This window comes from Marmota monax, unplaced genomic scaffold, assembly GCF_021218885.2.
Source record: "Marmota monax isolate L192 unplaced genomic scaffold, Marmota_monax_Labrador192_F-V1.1 WCK01_AAM20220418_F8-fsc00132, whole genome shotgun sequence".
In the NCBI taxonomy this organism is placed as follows: Eukaryota; Metazoa; Chordata; class Mammalia; order Rodentia; family Sciuridae; genus Marmota; species Marmota monax.
Genome location: NW_026695199.1, coordinates 6,952,262 through 6,967,807, shown reverse-complemented (window position 1 = coordinate 6,967,807; position 15,546 = coordinate 6,952,262). Strand labels below are relative to the sequence as shown.

The 15,546-nt window shown below is 36.2% G+C and overlaps 1 protein-coding gene across 6 annotated transcripts in view; it reads right to left on the bottom strand.

Annotated features, from left to right (window-relative positions):
- The window catches only part of Slc4a4 (solute carrier family 4 member 4), a 406,144-nt gene that overhangs the window by 190,887 nt on the left and 199,711 nt on the right, over positions 1-15,546 (bottom strand). For all 6 annotated transcript variants that reach the window (XM_058574042.1, XM_046428692.2, XM_058574038.1 and 3 more), the window contains exons 4-5: positions 10,861-10,996; positions 251-411 (exon numbers count right to left, since the gene is read on the bottom strand). In XM_058574042.1, the coding sequence (XP_058430025.1) occupies positions 251-411; positions 10,861-10,996 (297 nt within the window). The remainder of the gene's footprint in view (positions 1-250; positions 412-10,860; positions 10,997-15,546) is intronic.

Here is a 15,546-nt window from a genome sequence, read left to right as displayed (position 1 = left end):
GAACTCAAGATCCTCCTGCCTCAGCCTCTCAAGCCACTGGGATTACAGGTGTGCGCTACTGTGCCCAGCTACATTTTTCTTTTCTGACTTTCAACTTTTCTACAATAAACCACACTAATTTCACAATGTGAAAAAGAAAAGATTGTCATATACTATTCAACTCTACTTCCACTAGTAGGCCTCTGCATTAATGGAGACTCATGACTTGTGAAGGTAAAATAGTAATAGGAACCTAAAACAGTATACTTACCCACCAACTGTGGGAGAGAAGAAGCCTCCCGGTCAAGCATGATCGATCCTTTCTCCATACATGTCCTAAGCTCAAATAAGCTGTGTAGGGACAACGTGGCCACATGGGGCTTACTCCACCTCTCCCCACCTTGTTCCACTTTTTCTTCAAACTTAATCCACCTAGGAAGATGAACATAGTGAATAATAATTAAAATTGCTCCAACTTCCTCTAGAAATAGCAATGTCAACCCCTCCATTTCCACTCTTACCAGAACTTTCTTTTTTATGTCTCATTTTGTAAAGTTTTAATAGCTTACTCTATCATTTATTGCATTACCTTCTGGAATACACCCAGAGTCATAGACCACTCCTCACCCTACAGTTAGAGAGAATAAAAGTAACCAAAAAGAGACAAAACATCTTTGTTTTTATACCTGTCCACATGTAACCATGAAAACACCAAGAATGATTTTTTTTTAAAAAAAAACAATTTTTTTAAGAGAGAGGGAGAGAGAGAGAAAATTTTAATTTTTTTTTTTTTTTTTTAGTTCTCGGCGGACACAACATCTTTGTTTGTATGTGGTGCTGAGGATCGAACCCGGGCCGCACGCATGACAGGCGAGCGTGCCACTGCTTGAGCCACATCCCCAGCCCCCCAAGAATGATTCTTTAACTAAACTTTTTAAATAAGGTAGAAAAATATGCATCTCAAAATTCTCCATGTGGATAGAACCTACAATGTATAAAAATAGCCACCACCATGAGGATCTTATTGAGACTTCACAAGGCAGGTTCATATAAGGTAAAATATTAGTGATGAACCAATATTTATCTCAAACAGTTGGAAACCCTGATGTGTCAAGTGGTGAAATGAACATAAAGTTTCCCTTTGTTGATGCTTAACGGAGGGTCATCATGTTTGCTGTGTCTTTGTTTATTTCTCAGCTAACAAATGCTCCCTCTCATTGAGATTCTAACAAGCTTTAGCCTGCAAGTCTGGTTCCATGTGTGTTTAAAAATACACAAGCTCAGTGAAAAACAGATCTACTCTGATAATAACAGATCTTCTATAAACCTTAGCAATGGAACAAACAGCCATAGCTGCTGCTTTCTAACACTCTTAGACATTTTGATAATACGGCAATATTCAGAAACAAAAAAGTTCAGGTAGAGCAAAGCACATTTGGTAGTTTTTATATCCCATACATTACACATGGACTGTCCTACACTGTTAAAGGAAACAGAAAAGCATCTTTGATTGCTATACATCACCATCCAAAAGAACACACTGCTTTGTTTTATTCAAACATTCTGAAAGATACTGGATAAAAGAAAGAGGGAGTTAAAAATTGTTTTTTCTACATTTTTCACCCAAAGGTTTAATGATTGAAAAAATGTTTTCCTAGAAAAAGCTAAACACTCACCTAACTCACCAAAGATGAGAACAAAGGGCAGAGATCAGAGGAAACTCTATATAAAGTATTATTTATAGAACTCTTACCAACCCCAAAGGAAAGGGAAACACACATCAGGAGAAACCGAGTGAAAATAGATCAAGTGATCAACCACAAAGCCAGATAATATTTAGAATTTAATCAAGACCAACACAAATATGATTCAGAAGTATTCTGCCATATTCAAAGACTCTCCCTCCATGCTCTTGTCATGAAGCCCCAAAGAGCCAGGCAATTCCTGTGTCAGTGGTAACCCCATCCCAATCTCACTCAATTCTAAGACCCCTGCTTTTTCCCCTTTTATCCCACACCCCAAAAAAGGTAAGCAGTGGAGATTTTTAAATGTTTTCCCCAAGATTTAAAAGGTCAACAACAACGCCAAAGAGGCTCTGAAATTCAGAACGAAACCTAGTTTATTTCTACAAGAGTGGTTGACTCACACTCCAGTAAAGAATCAATGAGTCCTAATACTCTTGCATGCATGTGGGTGTGTGTATATGCACACCTGTGATTGAATTAGCACTTCTTCATTTTGGTTTGAATGAGAGCCAGAGAAATAGAAGGGGCTAGGAGAAGAAAAAAATGACAGTTTTACATCACACACTTATAGAATTCTATAGGTGTAACCAAAACAATAAGAGGTAATTAGGTAATCAGGGTTATTTCAAGAATAATCATTTTATGTAGTATGATACATTGGTTAACTTTAGGTATAACACTTTTTCCAACTTGTTCATAAATTCTTTAACCATGTTTTTTGGTAATGGTTGTGGGAACTGTATTTACATCTGAGGTTATAATTTATTGCCCAAGTTCAGACTCCAGTAGACAGAAGATATGGTATATGAAATCAAGTCAGGGTTACAGAGTTATATAATTTATAGAGAGTGTAGTGATTCCTCATTTTCTATTTCTAAGTATATTCTTATTAAATGACAGGTAGATTCTTTGGTGGTAGATTCAAGCCCAAGATGAATGACAAGAATCAACTAGAAATTATTTAAAATAAAATATCTTATATGTCCTCATTACCCTAATATCCTTACTAAATGAGTGTCTCCTTTCTATTAATTTCCATCAACCTATACTGCTAAACCTGTTCCTTAAAAGAAAACTATGCATCACTGATGTCCAGTATTTGACAGTGGTTCTTTTCTGCCATTACCCTTGCTATGGTATGAATGTTTATGTTCCCTGACATTCATATGTTGAAATCTTACCCCCAAGGTGATAGTATTAGGAGGTAAGCCTTTGGAAGTACTTTGATCAGGAGGGTGGAATCCTTGTGATTTGGATTAGTGCCCTTATAGAGAGAGTCCCAAGTAGACAGATAGCCTCTTCTACTATGTGAGGATACAGCTAAAAGGCACTTTACATGAGAAAGCATCACCCATCAGACACTACTGCTGCTGTGGCCTTGATCTTGGACTTCCCAGCCTTCAAAACTGTGAGAAATACATTTCTGTTATCTATAAGCTACCCAATCTATGATATTGTATTACTGCAGCCCCAAAAAGGCTAAGCCAATCCTCAGCTGCCCAAACAAAATAAATTTAATAAAATTTTTGTTAAAAAAAGAGAAGCAAAATCACTGGATTCCTTTGTGGCCTGCCTCTTATGCATTCCTCTCCATAGTTAACAGTGTAAGGAACCTGATTGGACTTAAAATATGAATTTGAAGACATTTTAAAAGTACATTTTAAAAATTAGAAATCATAAATCCCAACTAAGTTGGAATTACAAAATAGCATTACTCACCCTCCTGGATTATACTAGCACTTTAGGTCAAGATTTAACCATAAAGGAATGGAAACATAAAGTCTTAAAACTAGCCTTTGCTTAAAATCTACATTCCTAAGGGATAAATATTATCTCAGCTCAGCAACTACTTCACTTTGCCTTCAGTAAATATTGAGAGCTATGATGATGTCATATTATAGCACAGCTAACAGCATAACGGAACCCTGGGATAAGGCCTATGAAATTCCTTCAGAATGTACTATTTCAATTGTTCAAGGAACAATTATACTTTCAACATATTCATTTAAGCATAAAAGAATGGTGTGCCCATATAAACAGATTGTTTGCAGATAGTTTCATTCTGGAAACTGCACGCACTATATCTATCTACCTCACATACCAAGGACAAACTTGTGGGAAAAAAAAAAAAAAACTGAACACTACTCAATTCAAATCAGAAACCATTAAAAAGAAGGCTAAGGCAAAAGACCAAAGTTCAGCCTGAGTGCCAATGAATCTGTAAAGGTGCTTTATAACCATGCAATTATGTTTTTTAAAAAAAAACAGACGTTTTTATTGTAGAGTGTACTAAAAGCCACTATGTACCCTTCATAATGACTATGAGTAACCATATATTTGGAATAAGTTTCTGACTTTTCCTCTTGTTTCAGTACTTGACATATTACAGGAAAATTAATTTCAAAAGTTGGCTTTTTAAATGCTTGCAATTACAAAACCGTTGTACCCTTGGAGGGGAGTTTATTAGGTGAAGTTTATTTATTCCAAGGTCTTAGAAGAATAATGATAAAGTACTTTGCAGTTTACCACACTTTGAGTGACTGCCAACCAAACAGCATTTCACTCGTTTGTTGAAGAAACAGAAGGTCCACTGGGAATCACTGGATTTTGCAACTTTCCAATCATATGATTAAATATAATTAAGAAAAGACAAGACCTCTAACTTAAAAACCTTCCAGTTTTACAGTGGAAAATAGACACGACCTTTGCACTAGAATATAATCCAACTACATAAAACTATTGAAATGATACTAAATTTCTTGCTAATTAATAAATGCCTCATTACATATAAAAGAAGTCAATGCTAGTACATACCTGGGATAAATTATGATTTTAAGGAGAATTCTTAAGTTTCTAGATGGACTGTAAAAATTATTGCATATAATTATCTAGATGTAACTACATATAATTACATAGATGATTAGAATTCTCAAGCCTTTTTCTTACAGAAAAAAAAATGGTCTCAAATGGAATTTCCCAGAGTAATTCAGCACGGAAAGAGAGAGAAAGTGTAGATTGGAAAGAAAGTGATCCATGTCAAAACCCACAGGGTCAGTGTACCTTCTGATGTGTCATGGCCATGACCTTAAATTAGGTTCCCCAGAGGTGAGTCAGGTCAATCAGCAGAAACACAAATAGGTGTTCCCTTGTGCTGTCCCACTGGACATGAAACATCAACACCCTTTCCCTTTGTTGGCTCCTATTTGTTGAAACTGTGATGGCTTTTCTTTTTACCCAGGTTTGGCAGTACTGTTTGAGTTATGCTGGATAAATGATCTTTAACACATATTCACTTAATAGTAGTGAAGTCCAGCACTGTCCATCTGAAAATTTACTGAAGCAAAGCCAAAAAACAATAATCACATTTGCAGATATATTCCTAGCTCAAAGAAATAAAGAGTTGGGGGGACGGGGGGGGAGTCCCTTCCTCCAGCTGTTGGGCCATCACCAAATCTGGGCCACAAATTATTCTTTTTACCCACTTGCTTCATGAACCCACTAGCTGATACCTAGGTTCTTAACAAGAAGCAAGACTTCTGTACCACTTCCAAATGATTCAATTTTAATCACTGCTATCTCACTGAATGTCATTTTTGTAATGAGCAAACATTCAGAAGTACCCTTTTAAAAGAGTCACATTCCTTGCCATTCCATTGATAAGATGCATTGGTGGGGTCTGATAAGTCTATCCTTTGTGCAGTGTTCAACTTGGGCTCTGTTTTGGAAGAGTCGCTGAAAATTCAAAGTTCTAACTTACATGAAAAAGAAGAACAGAGACAGGATGTGAAAAGATGGGTGGCAGACAGAATTGACTGTTACTTTAAACTCCATATAAGTAAAAACTTCTCTGGTTCATAGTACTATATGACTACTGCACCTTATAAGACTTAAATAGGGCATCTCCCCTAATACTGGAAACAATCTCCTTATTGTTTGAGGCACAGGGCCAACCTGAAATTCCTGAAGTAGGATTCAAACCACAGTAATGCTGAGGCTCCATGTAGAATATTCTCAGTCAAATCAAATCAGTACCAACTGAAAAGTATAGAACCTTAAAAGGAAAAGTAGGGGGGGAATTGTGTTCTGTGGAGTATAGACTCCGTCAAAACTGCATTAAGCTGGAGAAGTATGAAAGGTTAGCTCTCCTTGGAATACAACATTCTATCACCTGTGAGTGTAGCCCAGTGGTAGGGCACCTTCTTAGCATTCATGAAGCCTGAAATTCAAACCCCAGCCCTCTCCCTGCAAAACATGTCTATCAACTGAGGTTTTTGCAGGAAAGAATTCTCAAACTTAAAATCAGAAAAAGATTCATGTCACATCTTCATATATAAAATGAATTCCTTCTAAGCAATAGCTTTTTATTAGTCTGGTAGGTTGGAGAACTTTTAATAGAGGAAAATAAATTATCATGTCTGGGAAATGGACATCACAAATAGAAGTCAAATTACCACAAAAAAACATTCTGAAGTAAAGACTGCTTAAAATCTGAACATTTCTGGAAGCATAATCATTTCCAAACCTTCAGAGAATTTAGATGGAGCAGCAAACTAAGGATCAAGGTTCTATTTCTCTTTTCATTCGTTCTATTAACCTATATTTCTTGGCATAAGTGTGTGCCAGGTAGTACCTAGCACTAGGAATAGAGTGATAAACAAAACAACTGCCCTCACAGAACTTTAGTTCTATTGGGAAAGGACAATAACAAGATATATAATACGCCAAATGGTGATAAGTGGTAAAAACTAAAGTAATGATGAGCAAGTGCTAGGAAGTGTTGAGTGAAAGTTTCAACTATAGATAGGGCAGCCCTGAGAAGATAACATTTGAATGAAGACCTGAAGGAGGGGAAATGAATTCTGCAGGTAACTGTGGTGGTACATGGCAGGAAGAGGGGACAGCAAGGGCAAAGTCCTTGACAGAGTAGAGCCTGACAGGCCAGTGGGGATCAAGCAGACTGAACAAGGAGAAAGAAAACAGGAGATAAGGTCAAAGAGACCAGGGTGGACAGCTCATGAGGGAAGTAAGGGCTGGTGCAGAGAGACCAACTAGGTGGAGCCACTCACAGTAATCTAGGTGCAAGATGGTAGCCTGAGCCAGGGTCATGGGAGTACTAAAGGTGAAATGTGGTAAGACATCTGAATATCTGAGTACCTTTAAGGCAGAAACAGAATTTGCCAGTTGATCAAATAGCAGGTATAGGGAAAGACAGGCATCAAAAAAGACCAACATTCTGGCTGACACAACTAGAAGAGTAAATTATTTACTGACATGGGGAAATCTGTAGGAGCCGCAGATCTGGAAACATGGATTTTGAGACTCCCAATAGTTCCAATTATATTTAATTCCAATTAAGTAAAGAAAGAAGTCTAGCTTAGAGATAAAAATGCAGGTGCTATTCACACATTGATGAAGTAGTTTAAAACTTTAAACAAAGGTCCTCTTCTGAGCTTTATCAGTGATATGCTAGGTACCTTGGGGCTGTTGTTCCACAAGCGTCATCAAATTATAATAGAATTCCAACTTTGGCCAACTAATATGTCTAAAAAACCATTATATTCAAAGTGGTTATTTCTAAGGCAAACAGTTATGAACTAATCACATATTCAACAAATATTTATCACCCAGTATGAATCAAGAACAGCAAGGCACTGGGAACACCATAGTGAACAGCCATAGTAGTCCCCAGCTTTAGTGTCATGAGGGAAAACAGATGAAAATAATAAAAACACAAATTAGTGATAAAAATTAATTAATAGTAATTGTGGCAAATACTACATATGAGAAGTTATAAAGTGTGGGCTATTAATGAGTCTGAGCGCTTTTTATTCCTAGACAACTTCTCCCTGACACACAGTATACTCCCAATGCTCTTCCTACCTCCAATACAGTCTCTGAGAAACTGATTACATCACTAAGATGGCAAAGATGCTTAAAAAAAGTCTTTAAAGATGGTAGTAAATAACTCAAGATCATTTCAATCTGTAATGATCTTAAAGGGAAATATTAAGCCCATCTCATTCAACACTGGGTTACCTATACAATGAACTGCAACCTCTCCACCCTTTGGGGACTAAGGATAATTGTCAAATAAAGCACAGTCTACTTTTGACTGAAATAAAAAACAGATAACAATCCCTGCACTCTATGATAACTACAAAATTTCAAGATAAAAATAAGAATCAAACCAGCCACAGCTAACTACAACAATACACACATCTGAATAAAATTTTAGAGCAATAAAATATGCTTATGTTAGAGAGGCTACAACCTAATATTATGATCCTTTGATAGAACAGAAAACACAAACTCAGGAAGACCCCGTGATATGTTCAAAATTAAACAATCAGGGAACAGCAAAGCCAAGGCTAGACCAAGACCTAACAACACATAATTGAGGTTGCACTAATACAAGTTTCACTCCATACTTTCCTAACAGAAAGAAAGAAAAGAGAATAAAATGGAGACACTAGTAAAAGTTTTTGCTTTGAAGCCTTCTTTTTGGAGGATACTTTAAGGACTAAAATTATATTTTAAAGATTTTTAGTATACAAGTTATTGGTTCTTAAAAAGGGAAATAAGAGACAATTTCTGTGTCACAAGAGGTCCCAAAGAGCAAAAAGGAAAAATCTTTGACAGCATTAGAGTAAAATACAGATGTGCTACCAAAGCTTTGTAAGTAAAAGAGAAAAATTAATTCAGTATTAAACAGACGAGTTTAAACAAGTACACTCCCTCTAGATATCAATTAGAAGGAGAATTACCCATTAAGTGGAAATAAAATATTTGAAAAACAGATCCCTTGTCTTAATGCTACTGTGTGAGGGTAAGGAATAACCTAATGTCTTTTTTCTTTGCTGACCATGGTTTAAATTATGGAAAGCAAGAAAGTCTTCACGGGTTCTACTAAACTTTTTAAAAGCAGGTGTGTCTGTAAGTCCAAGCTACCTCAAAATTCTTGGTGAATAATAAAAGCCTCTCAATCATTATCAAATGAATCAATTTACAAAACCTCTCCAGCATTAAAAATACCAAATGGCTGAAGACATTCAGCAATACTTAAATTTGTGGAAATAAGAATAAATTCATAAATCTGTAAAGCATAGTCTGAGTACCTAACCTATAAAAACCCAATCAAATTGACAAAGACTTCATCGTAAATGGTATAATATGTGAAACTTTCAAGATATGCCTCAGAAAATAGTCCTTCCTGTAACTCTTAAAAGAGCCCTGATGTCGAAAAAGGGGGACTATTGAGCTTGCTCTCTATAGTTCATCTGTTCTGACTGATCATAATGATGAAAATATTAACTTCTTTCTGACTCTGGAATAGCCTATCTAGAATAGAAGAGCAGATGAAGGTCCCATTTCCATCAATTACCACAGGAGACCTTTGCCTTTTTTAGCTTTATTACTCTTAAACTAAAAACCAGGTTACTGATTGGTATTCCTCAGATTGTAACACAGCATTTTGAACTTGCTTCAAACTTTTCAATAAAGTACAGAGGTCACTGTATGTGTTTCTTCTGCTCCCCTACTGCACTCCCAGAACATAAAATAGTGCTTGGGTACATACTACTTACTCAAAAAAGCACTGGGTGAATTGAATTGATATGAATAAATTATTGTCTATAAAAAACATAGCTTAACATTATTTTATTTAGAAAACTGAAACAAATTGGTATCTCTATATTACAAAACAATGAGAGACCAATAACTACATTATATCAAAGTCTTTATATCACATAATTATTCATGTCACAAAAGAAGATTTACTCTGGGATATGTAACTGAATTTATTTGTAAAGGAAAGCTCAGAAATCATGAAACTCATGAAAGCTTATCTACCTGTTATAGTGGTTAATAATGTAGAAAGCATTTCCATATCTATATATATATATATATGTGTGTGTGTGTGTGTGTAGATAAAAATATGATATAATTATACATAATATGTTACACATTTTTAAAATGTATTTATTTATTTTTATGTGGTGTTGAGGATCAAACCCAGTGCCTCACATGTGCGAGGCAGGCACTCTAACACTGAACCTCAACCCCAGTCCCAATATGACACATTTTATATAACATAAATACATATCATACATAATAGGTATGATTATCTACACTTTTTATTGTTCTTTTTACATATACATGACAGTCGAGTGTATTTTGACATATTACACATATATGGAGTTCAACTTATTCTAGTTAGGATCCCATTCTTGTGGTTGAACGGGATGTGAAGTTATACTGGTTGTGCATTCATAACTGAACATAGGAAAGTTATGTCCGATTCATTCTACTTTTCTATTCTCACACCCCCTCCCTTCCCTTCATTGCTCTGTCTAATCCAATGAACTTTATCTACTCTTTATTGATAATGAAGCCAGAGTTCTTTTTTTTTCTTTTGAGTTATATATGCAGTTCTTTTATTTTTTATTTTGAGGCAGAGTCTTAATAAGCTTCTGAGGTTGGCCTCAAACTTGCACTCCTCCTACCTCAGCCTCCTGAATCACTGGGATTATAGGCATAAACCACTGAATCTGGCATAAAACCAAAGAAATTAAATACCATTCAGCTAACAGGAAACAGAGCATAAAAGTAAATTGAGGTCTTTAAACTCCAAATTGAAGTGAACCTTCTACTTGCTTTTAGCTGGATGTTTAGAAGATGACAGGTTTTTACTTGAAATCCTACTCTGCAAATTCCTATCACAGTCTTCACAATGCTTCTCTTATCATGGAGTGAGAATAAAACAAGGTCTCACAAGATAAATTGGAGTTATTTGCATATCTGTTGGCTATCATCTTTGGGTGCCTGAGTTTATTATCTCTATAAAATACTTTACCATAAAGTAGAAATATAAATTGAGATCAACTTCTCATTCATTATAAAAGTCAAACTTACAACAGCACAGGGCAATGAAACTATGATTCAACAGTGAAAGGAAGGGTGCCCTGCATCCATGTCAATATAGAAAAAAAGAAGAAATAGGGGTCTTAATGCAGCAGCAACACCACCCTCATTGCCCATTCAGGGTGTGGAGGTGAGAGGAAGGCACCTGCAGGCTCACCTATCATGCCCCACACTCGTTTCCCTGAGTTAGTACAGCATATGATCAGCCATGCCTCACCTGGCTGTCTCCTTCCACTCCATCTCCTGTCCATCCACGGCCAGCAGCTCATCCAGTTCGGTGAAGAGCTGGGGAGGCGCTGGGCTGTCATCCTCCTCTCCCAAGATGAACCGGATGCGTTCTGCGGCAGGAGAGACTGCAGAAGTGAAAATACTGTGGTTAAACACTGGCTGGACAACCCGGAGGAAAGTGTAGCTCCGAGATCTTCCTCTCTCCCCAGGGTTATTGGGCTTCCCTTCCACATTTTCAGTAGACATCTTTCTTGCTGACTCTCCCTTATCCCCAACCTAAAGCCAAAAAGCACTCAAAGTTGGTCTCTCTTCTTTTGGTCCAAACTGTATCTCAGTTTTCCAAAAGAACTGCGCTCCAGGTCTGTGTAGTTTGTAACCAAGAACCTTGCGCCCTCAGATGTGCTGAGGCCCAACCACATGACTTCTCCTCCTTCCTCACTTATGACCCATCCAAAATTATAAGACGGAAATCATCTTGAACCAATCACTTTTTTCATGTAGCAGTGGGAGGGGCAACAGAGCACCCCAATCCTGGGTTTTCCTTAGGCCCACACCTTCCACCCACCCTCCCTCTGTCCAATGTCTGAGCCCATGCCCTCCCAGGCTCCTCGCTGACCATAACTGACAAACTGCAAAGTTGGTAAAGGAATATTTAACAAGATGAGGTCTCTTTTTTACATAATGGCAGTACCCAAAAATATTTAGTCACACTTCAATGCACTTGAAAAACAAGTCCAAGTAAAATATTGTACACCTGAGAGGGAAAAAGTTTTCCAACACACTTAAGCAGATAATTGAATGCCCTACTAGCTCCTTTTGACCCCATCTCCTGGAAATCATGTAATGAAAATTTAACTAGAATTTCCCCCAGGTTGTAGGTTATTTTCTCTTTTTTAAAAAAGAGAGGGATGAAAGCATTTGGAAATTGATGGTCACATTAAAAACTAAGGCCCATGTATACTTTTATAATAATAATCCAATGACATATACATACAGATGCAATTAATGTATATCACACACATGAATATAATATATAAATCAGTAGATTTATATTTAGATTTCAATACAAACAACCTAATAAAACACGAAAATGCCCACCATCTGAAAATATATAAATACAGGACAAAATAAAATTTGAAAGGTCAAAATTGTTGAGAGCCACAGCCAAAGGGGCCCCAGCTGCCAGCACAAAATTTATTTACTGCAAATAAATCCATGAAAAATATTCAACCTAATTAGTAATCAAAACTAATTATTAAAGTATATATGTTTCATCTGTTGAAATATAACAATGGAAAAGAATGACAATGCCCAATGTTTAGAAATTGTGAAATTGTGTTGGTTGTTAGTAGGAATCTAAATGGGAAAAAAATCTCTAAAGGGAAATTTAGAAGGATGTGGAAATGTTTTAAAACTATATCCTGGTGGCTGGGATTGTGGCTTATTGGCAGAGCACTTGCCTAGCACATGTGAGGCACTAGCTGCACATAAAAATAAATAAATAAAATAAAGGTATTGTGTCCATCTATAACTAAAAAAAATTATTAAAAGTATATCTTATAAGCCAGGAATTCTTCCAATAAAAATACATTCATTTCAAATAAATGCTGTTTCAAAGATTTTTGCTACAGTGGTGATCTTTGCAGTATTGTTCATAATTGAGAAAAAAAAAGAAAGAAGGATTGGTTAACTAAACATGGTACAAATATATAGCAAAATACCATGCAGTCATAAAACATGAATTCAAGATTGCAGGGTTTTTACATGTATACCCTATAAAATCAAATGAAAAAAAAATAATCATAGGCATAAAGTGGCCCTACTCTAGTAAAGAAAAAGTGCACAATACATATCCATAAATCAAAGCCCAAAATTGAGGCAACCCTCACTTTGCTCAGTTCCAACATGTGTGTATTTCAGGTAGCACAGTTTAGTTAAATAATTTTAATCCTTTAACAACACAGTTCAAATTTCTGTTAACATAGTATAGTAACTGTAATTGCATAAAGTAAAACCTTTGCTGCTAGCTCTTCAGTCCATAAATCACTACCTAATTAACAAACGTGCGCGCTGAACAGTCACCAATCATGGCTCTTCTTTCTTTTTAATATTTTTAAAATATCTTTTAGTTGTTGATGGACCTTTATTTTATTTATTTGTGCTGAGAATCAAACCCAGTGCCTCACACATGCTAGGGAAGTGCTCTTACACTGAACTTCAACCCTAGCCCCATGGCTCTTCTTTCAATGCGTCAGTGACTGGCCACTAAAAGCTTGTTACTCAATTCACACAGACAGCAAGTATGTAGTTGTGTTGCCTTCTTGCCTTTCTGTGGTAAATACACATGATGTGGCTCATCAAAAGAGAAAACTAGCCAACAAAGAAACTGATGATGTTAGAAGAAGTGAAATCTGAAACAAACACAGAGAGAGCTGCAGAAGACATCGCCATCCATGGAATGTTGACAATGTTGCCAGTCGCCATTTAAGAGACTCTGAATATAAGGAACTTTGTGAAGGCAAATTATCAACATCTATAAGAAAAAGAGCCATGATGAAAAAGATGACAATGTCTTATAAGAAGTGAATGATGCTGGAAAAAACTTCACACTAGAGAAACCCAAGAGACCACGGCTTGACACAAAAAGCATAAAGAATAAATGCTGTACGCTGATCCCAACTACAGAGAACGTGACAATTTGTCTAGGCATTAAAAGGAAAACACCTGTTTGGTCCACTTCATAAGTTGTATAATAGGAAGAAGGCAAGCACTATTCAAGCTACCCTGATAAAATGTGAAAAAAGAAATAACCGTTTTAATCTCAATGTTTCTAATGTCTTAAATTACTGTGTACTAAGTAAATAGCAGTTTTAACATTGTTTTCCATTTCCCTGTACCATTATAGCCAACATCAAGAGAGATTTTAATGTTTTGAAATTTTTATAAAGGTCAAGGAACAATGGTAACTTTTCCCATGGATTATTAGGATTGCTTTGTATTGATTTTGGCTTGTGTGATCATTTTTTATAGTCTTGCACTAGTGCATAAAGCAAGGACTGCCTTAATCACAGGTTTATTTAACTATACAGGTATATTTAAACTAAAGCACATTTTAAATGTTATATAGATTATTTCTAGAGCTTCAATGTTTTCTTTTCTATAAGTTCTAAGTTTTTACAATCCATCCATGTATTCACTCAGCAATGTGTATTGAGCACAGTCTATCCTCTAAATAGTCTCTATTTCATGCTCTGAAGATAAAGGATAAAACATGAAAAAAATTATCCCTGATATTATCATGCAAGTAGGGGAAATAAACAATAAGCAATTAATTAATTTGCTAAATGAATCAATAAATTAGCATACAAACCAAGAGAATATATTTGCTCACTATAAGTGTTTTCAGAACATTAAGGTAATTGAATACATATTGATTTGGTTACAATAAGTGTATTTTATTTCTGTAACCCCTTGGCTTTGAAATTTCTAAAAATCTTTGGAAGAAAAAAAGGATCTAAAGTTCCAAGACTTTTGCGTGAAAACATTTGCAATGCCTTTCCAATCAAGAAATTGGAATAAGTATTTTAGGTGATCAGGGAGGGCATGAAAATGAAGAAATGACCAGTGGAATTTGGAATCCTAAGGAACATATGTTCATGCTGCTCCATTTAGTCACTTCATTTCTTTATAGTGGTCCTAGAACTGACAATCACAAATTCGATTACCTTTTCATCAGCATTCAACATCAAAGATCCCTAAGGGAGAAGTAGCTTAGGGTGAAGTCCAGGGTTGAACAATCAACTTTTTGTATATTCCTAAAGATGGGATATAGGCCTGTCCACCCCCTCTAACAGGGAACAAATGTTTTTTCCAGGTTAAACAGCAGAAGTTCCTGCACCAACAGCACACATCCCTGCTGGGGCTGCTCCACAGCGCACTGCTCTCTGGACCAGCATCCTCCATACAGGAAAATACCAATCACTCTCCCTGACAGCAACTCAAAGTGGCTTCAGCAAAATGGAATGGAAAAAGAATGTGACATCACCCCAGGTGATATCATTAGGTGCCATCAGGTACCATTTCTGACACTTCTTATATGTTATCTTATCTCCTGAGCAAGGAGTATAATAATCCTTTGGGAAGTAAAATTTCACAATCATGTGTCATAAACTAACTTGTGACTCTAGTAAATTTCTTCAATTGCTCCCCTAAGATTTCTGAAGAGGCCACAGCAATTGTATTGCAAATAACGACCTGAAGGAGAGTCCCTGTCACCCGCAAATACCCTTCCCAAAGACTGCTAACATCACTCAACACAAAGATACACAGAGAATTGATGGATCATGAGTTATGTCAGGAATTCACTGTTTCCCATAGCCTTTGATTATGTAGGGAAATGAACTAAATAAATAGGAGAGACAGCATTGCAGAGAGAAGAGTATAGACTCTGAAGCCAGACTGCCTAGGTTTGAATCTTAACTGTTATTAATTAGCTGTATGACCTGAAACATGCTAATTTATCTCTCTGTGTTTCAAATTTCCTATCTGCCAAAAGGGATGATAATGATGAAGCAGCTACAGTTGTAGTTTAAGAAAGAAAATTCTCACAAATATTGACCTTGAGAATCACTGCATATTGAAAATGTGTAAGACTGGAAAGAAAAATGCCAGAGTG